The following is a 20237-nucleotide window of genomic DNA, read 5'->3' on the forward strand; positions in this document are numbered from 1 at the left end:
TGGATGTGCACAGATACTCATCATTAATTAACACTACTGCTTCCGCTGCCTGTGATGCCTGTCAAGGAAGTTTTTAATTCTCTCCCTTGTAAATCTGCCACATTATTAGGCAGCAAGAGACTAAGACCATCTTGCTTTTTTTCCTCATAAAGCAGTGTCTGCTATTAGATGTTTTGCTTCCTTGTAAATTAGCCATTTAATGGGTTGCTGGGAGTAGAGAAAAAGAGAAAACATCTAAAAACCTTGTCAAACAGTACCGTGACACTTATTCCCAAGCCGTTATCTTTTTTGGCTAGTTCAACCTCAAAGATATCTCCAGGTTTAAGAAGTGTTGCAGTAACCTTTTTACAATTCATTTTGTTTGCAGTATTTGCTGAAGAAGATTCCTTTATTCAAAAAAAAAAAAAAAGAAGAAAAAGAAACAAAACAGAGAGAATGATTTGCCATTAGAACGTAAATTTACAGTTAAGACCCTAAAGAGTGTGTTTGAGTCAGATACAGCTAAAAGGAGTCCACCTCCACTGGCAAAGTACCAATTAGTAAGATTCGTAAGGCTCATTGCTTTAACTCTTCCATTGCTGCTATTGAACAGGTTTAGCATAGAAATATGCTTGGCCTTCAGCAGTGAGTCTTGATTGTCAAAATGAGTTGGTCACAGAACACAGAAACTGTAATACTTCAGTATTACAGCAGCCTAGGGTCTGTTGGATTAATTTGCAGAGGCTGTCACAACGTGCTTGAATAACCTCCATCAGCTGAAAAGAGGAATCACTACAAATTAGGAATCTGTAGTACTTGCCATTGTGTACTTTCAGAAAGAAGAAGCAGCAAGCTGTGTCTGAACAGAGCACAGCTCACTGCTGAACTTCACTACAAAGAGTTTTCCATGGATTAGATAAATCCCAAAATACAAGTTCTGCTGCTACCCACTTCAGATGCATCACTACTGCTCTTATCTAGGAAAAACTCAATTCATCTGCCAGCTGAATAAACTTACCTCTAGGGGTGGTCACTAGACTATAATCATATTGGACAATTGAATTAAAAAGAGGTTTTCTACAGGATCAACAAATGTACTATATGTTCACCTCAAAGCACAACCTGCCTCTAGTAAGAAATGGCCGCCTCTTCACATTGCCAAGCTGGGAAGTTGTTTCAAGTCATTGGAGTGATTTTCTCCATTTATTTTGAACAGAATCACCAAACTTAGAAATTAGCTATGAGCATTTGCCATTAGAAGGATAAGCTGCAGGCTAGGCTGTCCTTCACCCACATCCTTTCACCTTATTCACACTCGCAGTCAGTTGTTTCATTACTACTATTATACTGATGGGAAATATATGAAATACACTATGCCTTTTTAGCTGGCTGTTGCTCCTGACTGCTGGAATAAGTTGCTTCATCCATGTCAGAATCTCCTCGGTCAGAATAGTCCACAGACTCCACTGCCCCAGGCCTTTTATTTTTTGCTCGAGTACTGTCAGATGAGGATCTTCTCTTCTCACTCATTTTAGAAAGCCCAGACTGGGAATCACTGTAATGCTGAGGATCCTGCTGCATTCTACCACTTGCACGTTTGCCAAAGAAGCTGGCTGGCTGGCTCTGAGACAGGCTGGCGCTTTCTGTTCTTGAATCCTGGGAGCTCACACTTCCATCCCGCTTGCCTCCCGACAAACCAGACAAGCTTCCTGAAACAGGCCTCTGGTGACCTCGGGACCAGTTGTGTTCCTCTGAAGAGGACTCTGCCTCATCATCCTGCACTGATGATGGCCTCTTTAAATAACCCCTGGTTCCATTACTGATGTGTGCAGCGTTAGATGATGCTGAAAACCAGGAGACAAGACAGTCATCAGTAGCTGGGTAACATCTTATCTGCAGTATGACAAAAATTTCTCAGCTTACACCATGTAAGGTCTTACCTGTTCATATTATGCAGAACACTTACCATTTACAATGCAACAGGTGTGTTACTGTAACATTACCAAATGTTACCGGAACACTTCTTCATTCAGTCTCAGAAAACAATTTCAAGCATACACTAGCTAGGGTTGCTTACAAGAAGTGTTTGGGATGATGTTTTCCAGCTATCTCAGTTGATTACATTAGTAATTTTAAAGACAAATGGAAAGTACTTCACAAAAGGTGTCAGAGAAGGCAGTGTGCTCAAACTCAAAGAACAGCTCTTTAACAATAAGGAGTATTTCCCTCCGTACCTTTGGATAGCTTGTCCTTGGGCTGAGAGATAACAAGTGTCACATCTTCAGGTGCATTCTCCAGAATTTCTAATGCTGCATGGTGGCTGACGCCCTCTAAACTTGTACTGTTTATGGATATTAGTCGGTGTCCTGCACAAAAGGATTTGTTCAGATACAATCTAACATCTACATTTTTATCCATCAGTGAGAACGTGGAGTACAGGTCTGAAAATCTCTACACAATGCATTGATTAAAAATTACTAAAAATTCCAGTGATGCTGGAATAGAGAACCCTAATCTAAAAAAAAAAAAAAACAAAAAAAATCCACCCAAAACAGATCACAAGAATTGGTTATGAATATTTCCTCTTTTTAAACCTGCCAAACCTTTCTATATTATGGTTTCTACCTTCTCCTTTGCTGTAAGAACGGATGCAAAAGCAAAAAACAAGTAGTGAAATAAGCAACATGCAGGTCAGTTCAAGACACAGACTAAAATGAAGGGGATAAAAAGCAGACAGTAAATAAAGTTTTCTTCCCACAGCCATATGGTTACATTCACTTCTTCCAATATCAAAGTATGATCTGGATTTTTAAAATATTGAAATTACAAAGCATCTGTAGAGAGACAATAGTAAGTAAAGCCCTTACTTTTATATATAACTTCAACTTTCTGCTACTTCAAGCTTTATAATTTTTATTTTAATTCTAATTACTTTTGTTTTCATATAGTTTAACAAAGAAGCATCACTAGTTTTCAGAAATTATCCAGAAGGTAACTGAAGGTCAGCATTGTTTGGGACTGATGCCCACAGCCATAGATGGAAACAATACTACATGTTTGGGCTTTCCTCTTGTTATTGACACTATTCACCTGGTCTTAGAGATCCTTCCAAATCAGCTGGCCCTCCAGGAATAACTGAATGAATAAAAATTCCCAGATCAAGTTTCCCTGTCTTCTCTCCGCCAACTATTTGAAAGCCTATTAAAAAAAGCCCAAAGAAGGCAAAAAATGTCAGTGATCATGGCATAACTTAATACAATTCATGTCCATATGACACGAACTTAGTCATTCCAACAAATGTAAAGTAAAAGAAAACTACACATCTCAAAGACGACTACACAGTAAAGCTTTTTTGATTAGGCTTTATTGCATTCTCTGCTTTTGAGCAAGCAATTCAGACTGTCTAACTGGCTTCCCAGAAAACTTCACTCCAGCAAAGACTACAAAAGACAACTGTAGCATGAGAAACACACACACAGATGACATAAAACAAACATTCACTGATTAAATGAAATTTATTTTCTCTTACTTAAAATATTCTGGTTTTCTCCACCGTTAGATGCTTCACCTAGATGTTTGACCCTGGTCTTAAGAACTGAGTTTTTCAACTCCCTGATTTCTTCTAAGGCTTCTAATCTATTTCTGCTAATTCTACCAGGTCAATCTGGAAACGATGTTCAAGATGAAAAAAAAATGAAAACAGAACATAATAGCTCTTCTCTATTCTAGCTAAACCAGCAAAGTACCACAGACTGCATGAGGAAGAAAAAGAATAAATGGTGGACTTCATACGAATTTCTTTCCTTTTTGGTCAACTCTTAAGTTACTGTGCAGGGTAAACAACTAAGTATTATTTCTTGTAAGCTTTTCTCCCTCTTCAAATTTATACAACGGTCCTATTTTGAATGATAGAACATGTCCTTAAGGACACTTTAGAGAACCTCTCTAAAGCACAATACTGACACCAAATTATTCATTACTCATACAGTGAAAAATTATGTGGGTTTATGAAAAAACTCAGTGATAGAAGGAGGAATGGAATGCAAATATCTTGTCTTCCAGACGCCTTAAACCTCAAATTAGTATTCCATCTGAAGAAACAGGAGTAAGAAAAGCCCGTAATGGCTTTATAATGTCCTTTTTTTGTTTGTTTAAAGCCTTCAAGCTGGCACAGCTGTGATGTGTCCACATAAATCCTGTACCTGAACACAGAGATGAACCAACTTTTGGGATAACTAGTTCACAATATAAATATTATCCTACGCTTGTAATATGGAAAAACTGAGAAAAAGACTTGCTTAACATCACTCAACAAATCAGCAGCAGGTGATACCAAGTAAGTCCAGGCTTCAGCATCGTAAATGTCTTCGAAATCCAGCACTGCTTTCCTCAGTCCTACAATAAATACTTAAATACAGACCAGAAAACTTTTGGGTTTAGCTTCTAGGAAGACACAAGACAACAACAATTTTAAAGCCACTCACCTAAGCCCAATTTTTCATCCTTTTTCAAGTTCACCAAAGTGATCTCTCTTTCTGGTGAGGCAACTCTGTTCTGTGTTGTTTGCGGAGAGTCAGCTGAAAAGCCAACATTTCATGATAAGACACTACCCCCAAATGCTTCTGTTCAGGTTTGTCTTGAAATTCTACTTGAAAGATTACTTCTCTGATAACCTGAAAAGCTGTTCTGAACTAGTGGGTCCAACTTTCATCTTCTGGGCCGTGCCCAAATAAAAAAAACCCAAAATACCATTATTATAATTAACTCCCTTCTTCAGCAGTTAAAATCTTTTATTCCTCCGAAGAAAAGCACCTAGCACAGTCTGTTGCAATCACAACACAACTGAGCCCTAGAATCTTCAAATTTATTAGTCTCAGTTCAGCAAAGTATTCAGATCTGTGTTTACATGCCCTGCTCAGGTAGGCATGACATAAGTATGTTGGTAAAAGGGAAACTGAGGCTGACTATATGAAGTTACTAAAAGGTTACTCATTAAGTTCTCTTAATGGTGGTCCTTCATTAAAAAACAGCCAACATTAGAAACATCTACTAAAACCTATCTTGTTTAAATTTATTTCCCTATTTGCAACTCCACAGGCTGCTGATTCTGCCTCTTCCAAAATCTGAACACCTTCACAATAAATTTATGTGACTCCTGAGGGTTCCTAACAGGCTGAAGCAGACCCAGGCACTTGAGACAGAGGGAGCATGAGTTCAAAAAAACCCAATCTCCTGAAACTGCGAGAAATGCCATCATATTGGAAGTCTGAACTCATGAATTTGCTACCTAGAGAAGATACAACTCATTTGGTCTGGAGTGCCTGAGGTACTTTTGCTTTCAGTGGAACATGCAATTCCACAGCAGTAGAAACCTAGTGAGCTCTACACACCGGTACAAGCAGGAAACTGTGCAAGTGAGTATGACAGACTGCACCAGCTGAAGAAGGAACTTCCCACAATGTGGATAACTGGCTAGCTGAAAAAGGTCACATAGACATAGTCCAGCTGGCTGGACAAAAATGCACATGCTTTCAGCTTATCTGAAGTAAAGCAAAAATATACTATCCTTGGCTGTTCTTGTTACACAGTAACAGGAAGATCGCGGTGGGAAAAGAATGTTGCAGGTGGGAACAGATAACTCCAGAAAATAAACTAGGGGCAGGCTTGGTATTTAGGCAACTAACCAATAATGAGCTTAACTTTTGTAGTATGTATGAGCTAATTATAACAAGGTATAAAAGATGACTGTAAGAGACAATAAACGAAGTCTGCTGATCACTCATATTGAGTGACTGTGTCTTCCCTCCGTCGTGACACCACAAAATGAAGTCAAACCTAAAGAGTAAAAGAACTAAAAAGAAAAGTCTTCTCAGGTTCTACAGAACTGGTAACCTCACAGGTAAGGGAAATTAGCTTCAAAGAGCATGGTATGTTAGGTACTAGCACCCTTCAAGTCTCAAACTGAACAGATACTATTAATATTTGACAAATATTACTCACAGATGTCAAAACCTCTCCCAGCAAGCAATCCAAAGGAAGAATTAGGAGTTGTATTTAGAAAAAGGTCCTATCCAACTGGTAGAGGTATTTAAGAACAGCAAATAAACAGGACAGGTGTAACAGTGAAGCACTTGCCAAGTACTTCACAAACTGGCTGAATTAATTCTATGGGCATATTATTTATCAGCTTACCACTCTCTTTCAACAGTGTTGATGACAGAAGATTTCCTGAAGTATTCATAGTAACACCTGCGACATGAATGGAAATATAAGACACTGCTATCAATATTTTTTTTAATATGAAAGCTATCAATAAGTATTTCAGACTTTACACAGTACACATGAGCTCATTCATAATATCAGTTATGTACTTATTTTAAAAATTAATGAACATGAAAGGAGGTTTGGATTAACAAATCCAAATTACTCATGTACTTCGGCAGTAGTTCAAGGTTTAGATAGATGGCAGCTCATGCAAAGGCAAAGAATTACAGAAAGGACAGAGGTTTGGCCTTTACAACCACTGTTAACAACTTCAAATAAAATGAATAGATATTTAAGAAAATAAGTAAAAGACTGTATTTTCTAGTAAGATTGGATGAATATGCCCAACCTAATAAACAAACACAAGAGGAGTCTGGTAGGATTTTGTATAATAGTAAAGTTGTTGATGCAGTAATAAGCAATTTGAACCAAGTAGTTCTATTTAAATTGGTTTGCATATAGAATCGTATTTTATTTGGAATGATAAATGCCAAGCAAATATGGCCATACTTTAAAGGGGATAAAATAATAAGTTAAGAAAGTAAATGGGGTAAGATAATTCAAGCTTCTTAGGAAAGCAGTCCTGGCCTTTTCCAAACCTCCGAAACCTATTTCAGCTGATGAGTTTCACCATGCAAAGAATGCATGTCCCCCAGCAGAGGCAATGTGATTCAGCAGAACTTTCTGACACGTAGCTAAGATCCTTATCAAAATCACTGTCCAGAAGATTATGGATAAGCACGTGGTAACAGTAATTGTAAAGCTAAAAGCATAGGATAAATACTTGGCTGTAACCAGTCACTACAGAAACTGCATGCTTCATCTCAATGTTCAGTAGCTTATGCTCTTGGTACTGAAAAAGCAGAGCTCCCAAGTCAGTCTCGGTTTCAAGTGCAGCAGGGCCAGACGTGGTAAAAGTTTGTATGTCGCACTCTGTTTTGGTGACTTTTTTGGTTCAGTTTTTTTGTGACTTTGTTTATGCCAACCCCCATAAACTTAACCGTTTTCCACTTTCTCTGACGTTCTGTAAGTAACCAGTATTTTAATATTAAGCAAAAGCAAAGCAACAACAGCAAGCCAAGACTGCAAATGTTTCATTCATTGTAGTTTCTATTATTATAACAGGGAACCTGCTATAACCAGAAACTGATGTCACACCGATATTAAAAATTACCTTCTGAATGTTTTTGGGTGGGTTTTTTTAGTGCAAACTCTGTGTTTTGACTGCCTAGTAAGACTATTTGTGTGCAATCCAATCCTTGCCAAGCAAAGGGAGCAAGCACGTCTGGCTTAGCTCATTACAAGAGTGTTTTTGTGAAATGCTCAATGCACTGCAAAAAAAATGGTACCAATATATTATAACCAAATGAGACCAAACAACAAAGAATTGTGCAGTTACTGCTCAGAGGTACTAGCCAATAGCCAGCTTATGTCAAACAGAGTCCACTTCAAAAATTACTCCCTGCACCCTTTACAGAGAAAACACTAAAAAAGTACAAGCAAATTATTAGAAGATCCACTTGATAAAATGGCACTCGGAAGTGATAAAATGGAAGAAGTTTTCTAGAACAGCTTTTACTGTCAGGTACTAATACTCTGCATACGTGTGTACAGACTGGTGTTGTCCAAAGGAGGATTTTTTTGATTCACTCGAACAATTATTCAGGAGCAAAAGGCAATTGGCCTGGATTACTTTAACATATGATACTCTGCTCCCTTTTTCAAACTGAAATACTACCATCAGTTAATCAATGTATCAAAGCATTACACCCAAAGCAGCTTTAGAGGTTAGTTAGTAAATAAAGTAATATTATTTTTTGCATGCTGACCTACAACATAGGCTTGACCGGTATCTTCAATGGATGATGAGTCTGATTCGTTTTTCTTTCTTTCAGGGCTTCTACTTAAACCTGCATGAGATTTTGAACTTAAAGGGGAGAAGGAGAGAAGGGGAACCAGACAGAGGGAAAAGGAAGTTGGGAGAGGGAAGGATCAATGTAATAAAATAATAGTATGAATAATAAATCAAAACTGATGCAAAATGTACATTGATTGTACACAAAGATATTGCAGGGTGGTCATAGAGACTCTTACTTGCTCAGTTTTAATGCTCCTGTTGCTGATCCAGTATCAAATTTTGGCATTTGCTGAAAGACTCTTCCCATTATGTCTTCTATTTTTTGGGGGGAAGAGTCCAAAGCAGTAATAATATTTTTCCTTGAGGGGTAAACTGAGATGTGGCTCTGACTCAGATCGTGAAATGACTTGCTCATAACCCTGGGTCTTTCCTCCCACGGAGTCTTCTCGTTCTTGTCCTTTGAAGAGCCAGGAAGTGGCTGGAAGAGTGAGAGCTCAGAGCAGGACAGCCTCTTCAGAATCTCTGCTTGAACAGACAGAGGTCGAACGGCAAGTCGGTTCAAAGTGCTGCTGGCCAGGCTACCAGTACTGATTGCTCGTCCCATGTTGAAACCTTTGACAGAGTCTGCGTGGAGGTTTAGGCTCCTAAATGAAGCCCTTTCTGTGGATATTTTTTTTAAAAACAAAACAAAACCCAAAGTTAAGTTATACAGCGGAGCTAGTATGACCTTGTGTAAACTATGTATTTTTAAACAACCAGCTCACACAAACCCTATTTTCTCTAAACACTGAGACATATGTACCATTATCAGGTACATATAAACAACCATCATGTAGTCTACTCAAGGAGCAAAGACTGGAGTTCATGACATTACACTTACCTGACCATCTACTACGCTGAAGTTCAAAACCATTTAATAGCAGAATATTTATCCTCTTGTGAGTATGAAGACTCAGATTCCCTGTTAAACTGCTGCGCCTTATATACAGGCACATCTTTGCAAAGCAAGCAATATCCTCAAGCCAAGTGACCTGGAAGACTACACTTCCTTTAACCTGCTCATACAAGTCTTCTTCAGAATTTGAACAAATAGGGCTCCCCCACCTCTACACTACCAGATTCCTACCAAACTTCCATCCACCCGTTGCTTGGTTTTTTTCTCATGAGTCCCTTACGATCCAGCTGCAAAGTCACAGGGGTTTGGCAGCATCTCTACCCGGTTAAAGAGCACCAGTTCACTCAGGCACACTTGAGGACTTCCCCTGCCAGAAACATCCTAAATGTTTTAGCACAGAATGAAGCGTTGACTGGGGTTTGTCAGCCTTTTTGACTCATGAACTAGGATTCCCTTAAGCAGCAGAGAGAAACAGGTTTTGGATTGTAACTAAATCACTGTCAGCTGAAGTCGTGGGAACTGTCTGGGTGGATGTTCTTAGCTGAAAACAAATGCAAAATAACACAACTTAGCCTAACCCACTCTTAAATTCAAAGCAAAGCTGAGCAGGGCTCATTTCTATTAGCCTAACTGTCTCCTAAGGCTAGCAGTTAAGTTCCTGTGGCTTGGCTCTCACATAGAAACTTGGTAAGTTGTGGCAACATGTTTGCTGGTTAGAGCCTTTAAAGGAAGTTAGGCCATCTGAACCCTTCATAAACTTCACTGATGTCTTAGAGTCAGTTCACAGGGAAGTCTGAGAAAAGCAATCCTCAACTGCATATGTATCTCTGACTTAGGGTTAACTAGTTTTTTGTTTTTTTTAAGCTAGGAAAGAAGCTGCTCTAGGAAGTTGCACCGTAATTCAAAAGAGGAATGCTACTTTTTGGTACACATCATTCATATTCACCATTAAAGAGTGTATTTGGCAAATGCAACTCAGCACTGCCATTCTAATAAGACATTCCTTACACCAATACCTAGGGTAGGAATTAACTGCCACAGTAACTCATGCTTCCTCTATAACAGGCTTACAGATTGAGAAGATTTAGTTGTGGAAGGTATTTTTTTTGGTCCTTTTTAAAGGTGAACTAGTATATGACTACCACTTCCTTACTTAGACCAAATACCTCCCCTAGCCATAGCCACCAGACAGACTAGATGAGCCACATAAGAATGGTTTTGCTCAGCCAAGACCAAAGATCCACAAATCACAAGTTTCCTGACACTGACAAAAGCTATCAAGGACACTTGCTCTTGTCATGTTCCCATCCTGGGGAAGAGTAACTTAGTAAAATATTCTAATATTTCTTCTCTTGATGTACTTGCCCTCTGCAAACACCAAACAAGATTTCCCTATGGATTTCAGGAGAATACTTTCACATCATTACCTACCTAGACATTAGACCTTTCTCACCTTCTACGAACACCTTCACTGAAAATTCTCAGGTGCTCAAAACTCATCTTTTTTAAGGCTGACTTAACCCTCACTTCGTCTTTGTGGTTTTCCATATGCTTTTTCAAGAATCCAAACATCCATCTTAAAACTTAGTGCTTAGTCCTGTTTACTGCATGGCCACAGGAACTGTGCAAAAAAGAAACCATCACTCCTCATGTTATACCTTATTTCCTTTCTTATGTCCTATAAAATTGCTAATATTTTTTTCTTTTTCTTTTAAACATTGTGACTCATCTCTTTCTATTTATGCAGAAAGAATGCTATTTAAAAGGCTTTTTCCTTTAGTTTTCCAAGCCTAATTCTTTCTACCAGATATGCATGTGTTAATATGGTTTCTCCCAGGTCACTGAAGACATTGTGCAGTAAGTGAAAAACATGTCACAGTATATCCACAGGGGCTATAAAGTGTTCTCCCTTATGCCTCCATCCTCTGTTGCTAATGTTCCATGAAAATTTGTTCACTGACACCACGCACACCAGGTTTTCTCCCCCTTGTCTCAAAATATTACATCCATTCATTGGCTGAAATCAAGGTGAGTCTTGCAAGACACTGTAACCATGTCTTTTTACATAATCTTCCAACACATACTAATCTTCTGAAATCTGCTACTCCACCCTATGAACACTGCAAATGTTACGGGCACATGCTTGTGTTCACTGTGGCGTTAACCCAAAATCAGTCTTTAAGTAAGAAACCTTCAAAACATATGCTTCCTGTGGTTTTCAGCCATGAGTTAATAATATTTTCATCAGCCCATTTTTTTAGTTTTGCTGAGTGCTTCCCAACCCCCAGTTTTTACTGACACTTTAAGGACTCTGGGGGGAAAAAAAAAATAAAATACTTGATGCTCCTGAAGGCTAAGAATAATGCTTCCCAAATACTGCCTGGGATTTCGCTGCTCTAAAAAGAGAAAAGTAGTACTTACATAATTAATATGCTATTTTGACTGGCTGCTTTATCATTGTTTTCTCTTACCCATATTACAATAATTCATGTTTTATAAATACTATTCTAGTATCTCTATTGCTATATGCATATATATATATGCAGGAAAGAGAAGCATGGCTTATCAATTTAGATCAGTAAAGTTATGACAGAAACAAACTTTGTTTCAATTGTTTTTACTTTTAATAACCCAGTGTAACAGAATTAATCATAATACTGATGTAACTGCTCCTGATTATGAATGACTGATGAAATTTGAGACCTCTGAATTCCAAGTGATCTGCACTACACAGAAGCAAACTGTTATTTTCCAGACTCTCAAAGCACAACACATACTGCATCTGTAAGAGCAACCAAGTTTGCCTAGCCAAGAAAGCCTTTGCAATTCAGGATAAGCAAGTGCTAAGTTAGAGAACGGTACAAGGACTGCAAGTCACTTCATCCTATTTCTCTGCACTAAGCTGGTTGAGCCCAACATAACAGAAAAAAGGCTGCATATTTGCCACGTCCCATCCCCCCCCCCCATCCCCCCCCCCTTTTTTTTTTAATTAAGAGTTCACAATCTCCACAGCAATGGGGTCAAACTCCATTCCAGCTACACTGGTGGAAATTTGGATTAAGAGCAACTGGAATGCAGACAGATAAAAAACAGGGAACAAAGAAAGAATGAGCAGGCAGACTGACCAAAATAGCACTTCCAGGCTGTGCTGAAGGCCAGTCAACCAAGTGAGCTCTGCTCCAAACAGTGAAGAAACTAGTACAGAGGGTTTTTTCAATGATTGCATTTTCCAATTAATAGTTTACATCTAAAAAGAACATCTTCACACTTCCTATTATACACACATATTAGATGGCAATTCTGAAGAAAATTGACTCGCATCAGTGTGTTCCTTACTGGGTTCACCACTCATTAAGGGGAATAAAGACAGCTACACTCACAGCTTACAGATGCAGCATCATGAAATGTTCCCTACTGTATTTGCCCTCGCATGATCAACACCGTTTTATCTGTAATTCCACATTATCAAACCAATTCATTTCATATTAATCAAAATGTAAAAGTCCTATTATGGAAACATCTTCCAAGTTCTTTCTGAAAAAAGCCAAAAGCCATTAATTAAACAGGAAAATACTATTACTGACCTATTCTTAGATTCCCTTAAAGCAGCTGCTGTACGCCAGCTCTGTGATCTGTCAACTCTTTTTTTCCCCTTAAACAAAACCTAAACAAACATAGCTAGTAGATTCTCTTTATAGTATAAACCAGCCAAACGCAGAGCTTCACATATGTAGCACCCAGCAGAATTACTGAAGCTCAACTTTAGTTTTTCAGCTCCTTACAAAAATACATATAGATTGCAATTAAACCCCAACACAGCACCACAGTCCTTACCAATGTCCTGAGTGTCTTGGTTGCTCTGCCTCGTTCTCATCTGTAATTGGAACTTATGCTGGGAAGAGCAGAGATGCAAAAGGTATTGGCAAGTCTTACTATTGTCAGTCTGAAATGCATGCTTGATACCATCTGATGTGTTCTGCAAAGTTATTTTCTTCTTCTACACAATGGAGAAAGAAAAAAGTTGAAGATAATGATTTCTTTTAGCCTACAAAGAATTTTGTGTGTGTTTGTGCCGTCAGAGCACTCAAAACTTTCCTGAAGCAAAAGGCACTGATAGGAGAGACTTCTGTTAACATAGGTGCTGAAAGTAATTTGAGATTTACAAAATAACACTGTAAAGCTACTTCTGGGCTAGCTCACACCATACTTAGTTATTATTCAATCTGTCCCTATTACTATTCTATTATATACTATAATATATATACTATTAGTGCGGACTAACGGCAACCAGTACTATTAAATTTTTCAAGACGGGGTTTTCAAAAGCATCTGAGGAAGTCACCTTGTTTCCCCTCAAAAGGAAAAGAACTAGATGCCTATCTAATTATGAAATCAGTTAATGTTCCAGATCTTAAATTTATCTTTTTTTGTAATTTTTAAATTTTTAAACTTCAATTTATCAATTCTACTTAAAATCATATCACAAATAAAACAGGCTGTAGCTTTTTGATAAGGTATCAGACTGAAGTACTGTTTTCAATACCTATATAAAGGTAAGTACTTGAGGCTGAACACCTCAATAAAAACTGACACGTGACCACCAGGTTATGGATTACCCACTAAAGTTGGCTGGTAATGTCCAGTTCATGTCTCAGCCCGTCACCCATTATCATTTAACTTAACTACTCTTGGAAATATAACAACTTAAAAGCAACATAGGTGCATCTCCTAGTTACACTGAGTACTGGCATTTGCCATTACTCAGTCCTCTAGTACAGGATTCTTACTCCAGTGCCCCTTCACTACCCATGTCCCATATGCCAGCACAGGTGGATTACCCAGAAATGCAGCAAATGGGCAGAGCTGCTTCCCATGCTAAGAGCAGTCCTTGATTTATCTTCATAATAGCTCTTTCCTTACAAGGCAGGGAAGCCACATTTCACATCAATACAGATTTGCCACAATACAGGTGCTGGAACCTCAGAGGCATAGAATGCAAGCTAATTAAAAAAATAAATCTTTAAAACATCAAAACTCCTATTTCAATCCCATAACACAACACAGCTTAGCCACATAACGTAGTCATATTATGTTGTAAAACAGCAGCTTAATTCGCGAAAATTACACAATCACAAAAATGAGTATCTGGAGATACAAATAATACATATGTATACAGAGAGAGAGCAAGAGAAACCAACTTACACTAAAGGATATTTTCTTGGTCTCTCTCCATGGGAAGCGTAGTACAGGTGTGCGGGCACCATTGTGAACTTCAAAAATAACAACTCCTTTGGAGCACACTCCCAGAAGGATACCTGTTTGGGATTTCTTCTCAGGCAACACATGATGAAGATGAACCCCATATTCCGTGAGCCTCTGACACAACTGTACAAATCAATGCAATAAGACTTCTAAGAATATGAAGTTAAGGCTATTGTAAGTTTTTTATACCTCTATATAACTAAGATACCTCTATGTAAGTATTTTAATAAATGCGTATCTATATATATGGATTTTAGAAAAAAGACTACTCTGCCTGGTGATTCCACTGACAGTTTACGGATGTTACAACAGAGACATCAGCTGCCCTACAGGGTCGTAAGTCTTGGTGATACCTCTCGACCTGCCAAACACTACAGCAAATGAACCTAGCATTTATTAAAATCAAATAATGAAAGTATGAATCAAGAACGCCTGTAAGTATATCAAACTTGCAGAAATCAATTGCTGGCAATAAACTGTAACTACCCACTTGTTATTGACACGTTTCTTAAAAACAGAATTAAATTAACACTGCAAGTCTGTGATCACATTAAGGCATCATAACTGTCAAAAGATGCAGTTCCGCTTACTTTGCACTCCCAGCCATCCATTCCCGCTGTCTCTTCAGTACTGGCATAAGGGATTGATGTAACAAATCAAACAAGGGAACCTAACTGCTCTCCCCACCCCACTCTCAGTCAGACTAGGTTTAGCTAGGATCAAGTCCTCTACTCTTGCCCCCTGTGGTTAAACTAAAAGAACACTTCTGCCAAAGGAGCAACAGCCTTAGAAGGGGCAGTCAGCTGAGTGCCTCTTCCATCACCTTCTCAAAGAGACTGTGGAATTGCAGTGTAATGGTTATCCAGTGTCTCAGCAGCAAACAGGCAACCCCTGAGCTTGTTTGCAGCCATTGCGTCAAGGCAGGACCTAATGTTTATTTTACAAACAATGGCAGCAAACCCCTGAATTACATTTCTTACTGGGTCCTTTTAGAATAAACAAAATGTATCTGTGATTAGTTTTCCCATCATCTTACATAGTACCCGCACAGGGAAGTCTGCTTGATAACGCTTCTGGCTTGCTTCATACCAAGCACTATGAACAGTGTTAGCTGTAACAAAACTTTTCATAATTGAGACTGTTTCTTTTCTGAACAGGAAGAACCAAGGATGTAGGGAACACAGGGTGTGCTGCCTCACAGTCATAGCTTCCTTTAGAGTAAACACTAGGATCAATAACTCCTTTAACTAGTTTGAGCTAAAGCAGGAAGACTACTGATTGGAAAAAAAAGTGAAAGGACTTCCTTCCCATCTATTATGAACTCTTTTCACTTGTAATGATGTGTCTTTTGAGAAGACCTTTTCAGCTTTCTTCCTTGTAGTGTTATTCAGATCCTAAGTTGTTCTGTGCATTTGCTTGAAGTCAATACACCCATACTGCCACAAGGCATTTCTTACACCACAGATTAAGGAAGCAAACTGCTGCACATTTACCTTCAAAAACTCTAATTCCGTCTCTTTTTCAGATGCACCCACGTAAGTGCTGTGCAATTTTGGCAGCTCTTCCTTGATGTAGGACAGATCTAGTTTCTCCAGCACTCTAGCTGGGACATAGTGTTCTAGTCTGAAATATGACATGCCATGCACCTACAAGACAAAACATTTTTGTGACAGCATCTCCATACACTACTCTACGAGCACAAATGAAGCATAAACATTCATTTTACAAAGAATCATACATTACAACTCAATCATAGAATCACATGATTCTGAGTAAGGGGAGGGATTCGAAATTTCAACCCTGACCCACAGCTTAATTTCACGTAGGGTTTCTTCCTATTCAAGGCTGACTACCTCCACTGAAGCGAGAGGGTTCAACACCCAGATCTTGAACTAGATTCTACAACAGCCCTGTGTTAGACTAAAAGAAAACTTGCCCACAGCAAAAACTGCCAACAGCATATCAGCTGAGCTTCCGGACCAGGGCAGAGCTGTGAAGTACATGTGGCAGTTCACGGTCCATTCTTTAAGCGGCAAGAACACAGTTTCTCAAAGGTGAAATCTGATGGTGTACCTCTGCCTGGTAATCTCCATACTCAGCTTGGAGAGCTAGGGATGCTAATAAAAAGGCTGTCTCATCATCACAGTGCATCCTGTCTTCCAGGATGTCCTTCCGCAACTGTAGGTAATATTGGTGACAGGTCAGCGTATGCCTAGAACAGGAAAACAAAAGAAAAACCACAAAAAAAAACGCCACACCACTGTTGGTATTCTTCTTGTTATAGAAAATTTCCAGTATTTGATTCCAATTTTTATCCATAAACTTATAGCTTAAGGGGTTAAAAAAAATTTCATACACTCACTGTATAAGACTGACATCATCCACAAAAAACTTTATGCGAAAAAACAGAGTGAAGTTGACAGGGGGCTTGTTCTTTTTCTTTGGTTCTTCCTTCCATCCTTCTGGAGCTACTTTACTTAGCTTTATGTCAGGATCAACGAAGAAAAATTCATTGTCTGCCATGAACATTAAAGGAAAGCACATGGGTAAAAACATTAAAACCAAAACTTTCTCCAACTGGACCATCAAGAACAGATTTGTAATTCCGGAATTCGGTTTTGATCAGTAAGGTCTTCTGTTGACTAACAACGGTCTAATAGCTATTAAAAGGAACACTGGATAAGGGCAGAAGAAATAATTTTATGGTTATCCCAAAGACATGAGGGTGGGGTGGGGGGGTGGGGGTAGCATGGAGAAGTTACCTTCCATGATTTCTTTAAAATTTCAAATTACTTATCCCACAGGAAATCCAAAATATATAATTCCTTTCCTCTCTTACTACTTCTGTCCCATTTACATTTCTGCAAAATGCTTTCAAGGCAACTAAATTACCAAGAGCATCAGAAGCCTGCACGGATAGAGTAAGCTCTTGGGCTGCTAAGTGCTTCTATCTCATGCCAGTATTTTGAGAGCTATGGCTCTGCAACAGCCTGTGAGATGTGCTGACAAGAAACTTGGGTCTGAACACTGTTAGTTCTGCCAACTTCTCATCTGTTCTAATAGTGAAAAATTAACAGCTCAGGAGCAAATTCTTTTTTCTCAAGGCAACTCCCTCTACACAAGGGGCCCTCCTATGCATCCCAATGGATCTGCCTCCGCAACAGGCTGCAACATTGCCTAGGGCATATTAACTGAACCCAAAGCCCTTTCGGTCCTCTGAAGGGTACTAGTAGTTAGAGCGAAGGCAACAAACAGCAGTGAAGAAAAAACTCAGTAACCAAAGGCTGCCCAGGATGAGCTGTCATTGCTCAGGCAAATGCAGAATTTTATTGTGTGAAGTTGCTCTTCACTGAGGAATGTATTTTGCCTCAATAGAAGAGAGCATAACTCAAAGAAAATGCTTTGTAGATGCCAGGCAGTCTTTGCTTATCTTTTCTCAACACCATGTAGCTAATTCTTTTTATTCTGTACCTGCCAGCTACATCAAATCCTCCTCCTTACCTCTTAAAGTAGCCAATCCAAAAAAGTGATGTTCCACCAAGCCAATATGGGCAACAACCATATCAAAGACATCTTTACATATCGTTTTGGTATCACAGGTCAGTTCCAGCTTCTGCCCACTTAGAAGCATCACATTTACTTTTCGCCTTGTGTCATCATTCTTCCCTTTCTTAGTCTGCATTTTGTGGAATAAAATATCCCAACATTCACACTTGTGATAAAAGCACATTTGTTGGCTTAACATACTTTCCCTGTCACTGCTGAATAGCCCCTTTCTTACCAAGATGGACTTTGGTAGATCCAAGGAGATGAATGGCTCAATCGTCATTTTCACAAACTCTGGGCCAAAGAAGTTCTGCAAATCACAAGAGTATGAATGAACATTGTTTTGCTGGAACAACAGACTGATGCACAGTTAACTCCTGCCCTGGAAACGTCAAAGAGGAACAAAAGGCTGAAACTTGAAAACTGTACTTAATTTCTCCCATGAGCTGGTAAGTCTAAAGAACCTGATTTTGCCAGCACGTGTACTAGACACCAATGGCAAGCTACAGCACTGGTGACACTGTCACTTTGTGTATTTTCCTTCCTTTGCTGGGCAAAAAGCCAACACCGTAACATTATTTGTCTTCCTTTAAAATACAGGGTGTGGGTTGCATATTTGGGCCATCTGGGCTTATGTCAGTAAGCAACTGCCTGATAGTACTAAGGTTTTCTGCATTGGTGGCAATCCTGCCTTGACAAATCTCTGCCTGTGACACACAAGTCTCATCTCTGCTGGGTTCAATTAGAGATCCTGGCCAGTTTCTGTCAGCCTGTACACAAATAAACATTCTACTAATTCACCTTGTAAACTACAGGAGGTTACCTGTCCAAACTGTTAAAGGAAGTCCTCTGCACGATACCCACTCCAATACCACATTAAAAAAAGTGGCACAAGAATCACCTTCTGAGGGAAAACCTTCACTGGCTACTGCCTAGTACATACTGTGCACTATATGTAAAACATCTACACATGAACTTCTTAAGGGCCGGGGGGAGCCAACCTGGTTAGTTAAAGCCTACATGAACTAACTGGTCAAACTGCTATGAACTGGAGACAGATACAGGAACTATTATCCTGGATTAGGACAGCAAATTCACTTGAGTTGTTTCAAGTTTTCCCATCCTTAAGAAAAAAAAATAAAATAAAAAATAAATCCAGTTCACTGAAAGCAGCAGCAGAGGGCATCAAGTCATCTCTTCTAAACATCAGTGACTCTATTTACCTATACCTCTGTCCCCCTCTTTCTCTGCAATCTGACATTTCATTCACAGACCAAGACAACTGGGAAAAGAAAGGGGAGTTTGTGATTCAGTGTGAACCCGAGTCAAATGAATCCTTTCTGCCTTTCTTTACCTTCTCATCTTGCCAATTTAATAACCTTTTATGCTGGTGGGACACATCCACATTCTACTAAAATAAATGCAAACCAAAGTGGTTGAAAACACCACAGAATACAGGAGAAAACTACCCCTTACCTTTGTTAGGACACTTTATTGTTTCATCATACAAACTTTAGTCAAGGCTAGCTGTCTGTTCTAGCATCTCTTGATACTAGTAGCCTATGTAGCCACTAATGCCACAAAATCTCAGAAGTTTACCCTGGCAGAGTAGGTCTTTCCTATCAGGGCAATACCAAACACCTAGCATTTCATCTGTTGATGACTGTTTATTACAGGATCCCGTTTATTAATCCCTCATATTACAGTTTCTGATCCGTTTCAATGAAAATAAGAGTTCACCTGAGATCAGGGCATTACCCTCAGTTTTCTTTGCGTCATGGCTGTTTCCAGGGCTATTTCTCTCAGCGGATCTCTAGTCATGTCAAGCATTGAGGACCTAATTGCATCTCCTGGGTAGAGGTTAGGTCGGGACTGCCTGAGAGCCATTCTAGCTTGCAGTTGCATCATTTCTTCTTCCTGACGCTTTAGCATCACTTCTTGACTTATCAGATTGCCTTCAAACGGTGCTTCATGTTGCCTAGAGTATAGTCAAAGGGGATGAAAGACATTTGTAGGCATGCCTAACGCATTCTGCTGCTTTAAGCACTTAGGTAAGTGGAAACCCAGAACACAAAAACTAGTTATCAAATACTATTTTAAACACATTTATTCAGCAGCCAGGAGGTTTGCACGTTACAGCAATCCATCAATACAGAAAGTGAGAAAACATGCCAAGTCTCTACAGCTGCTTGTCATTTATTCGTATGAAAATAAAGGCTCAGCTGCAGTCTAAAAAATACTTGACACTACAAACCCAGTGAACACACAGGAGGAAGAAAAAGATTAATGCTTTGGAAATACCTTAACTTCTCTGTTCAAGCAGGGACTTGTGTAAAAGGCATGTTCAAAAATATGTTGTTAAAAAAACCCTAAAATAGTGTACTTTTATAAGTATTGTTCCAATCACTTTCTCTGTAATAATTCTTTATGAAC

The 20237-nt window shown here is 39.0% G+C and overlaps 1 protein-coding gene across 5 annotated transcripts in view; it reads right to left on the reverse strand.

The window, feature by feature from the left end:
* The window catches only part of PTPN13 (protein tyrosine phosphatase non-receptor type 13), a 126159-nt gene that overhangs the window by 27132 nt on the left and 78790 nt on the right, over positions 1-20237 (reverse strand). For 4 of the 5 annotated variants that reach the window (XM_080407969.1, XM_080407967.1, XM_080407965.1 and 1 more), the window contains 16 exons: positions 19563-19782; positions 18040-18114; positions 17760-17934; positions 16621-16774; positions 16332-16470; positions 15752-15904; positions 14199-14381; positions 12831-12993; positions 8338-8761; positions 8073-8170; positions 6172-6228; positions 4464-4556; positions 3070-3177; positions 2214-2345; positions 1357-1823; positions 243-386 (listed from right to left, as the gene is read on the reverse strand). In XM_080407969.1, the coding sequence (XP_080264095.1) occupies positions 243-386; positions 1357-1823; positions 2214-2345; positions 3070-3177; positions 4464-4556; positions 6172-6228; positions 8073-8170; positions 8338-8761; positions 12831-12993; positions 14199-14381; positions 15752-15904; positions 16332-16470; positions 16621-16774; positions 17760-17934; positions 18040-18114; positions 19563-19782 (2785 nt within the window). The remainder of the gene's footprint in view (positions 1-242; positions 387-1356; positions 1824-2213; positions 2346-3069; positions 3178-4463; positions 4557-6171; positions 6229-8072; positions 8171-8337; positions 8762-12830; positions 12994-14198; positions 14382-15751; positions 15905-16331; positions 16471-16620; positions 16775-17759; positions 17935-18039; positions 18115-19562; positions 19783-20237) is intronic. The other variant, XM_080407968.1, reaches the window with a different exon arrangement.

The sequence above is a fragment of the Falco punctatus genome (assembly GCF_963210335.1).
Source record: "Falco punctatus genome assembly, chromosome: 1".
Lineage (NCBI taxonomy): Eukaryota > Metazoa > Chordata > Aves > Falconiformes > Falconidae > Falco > Falco punctatus.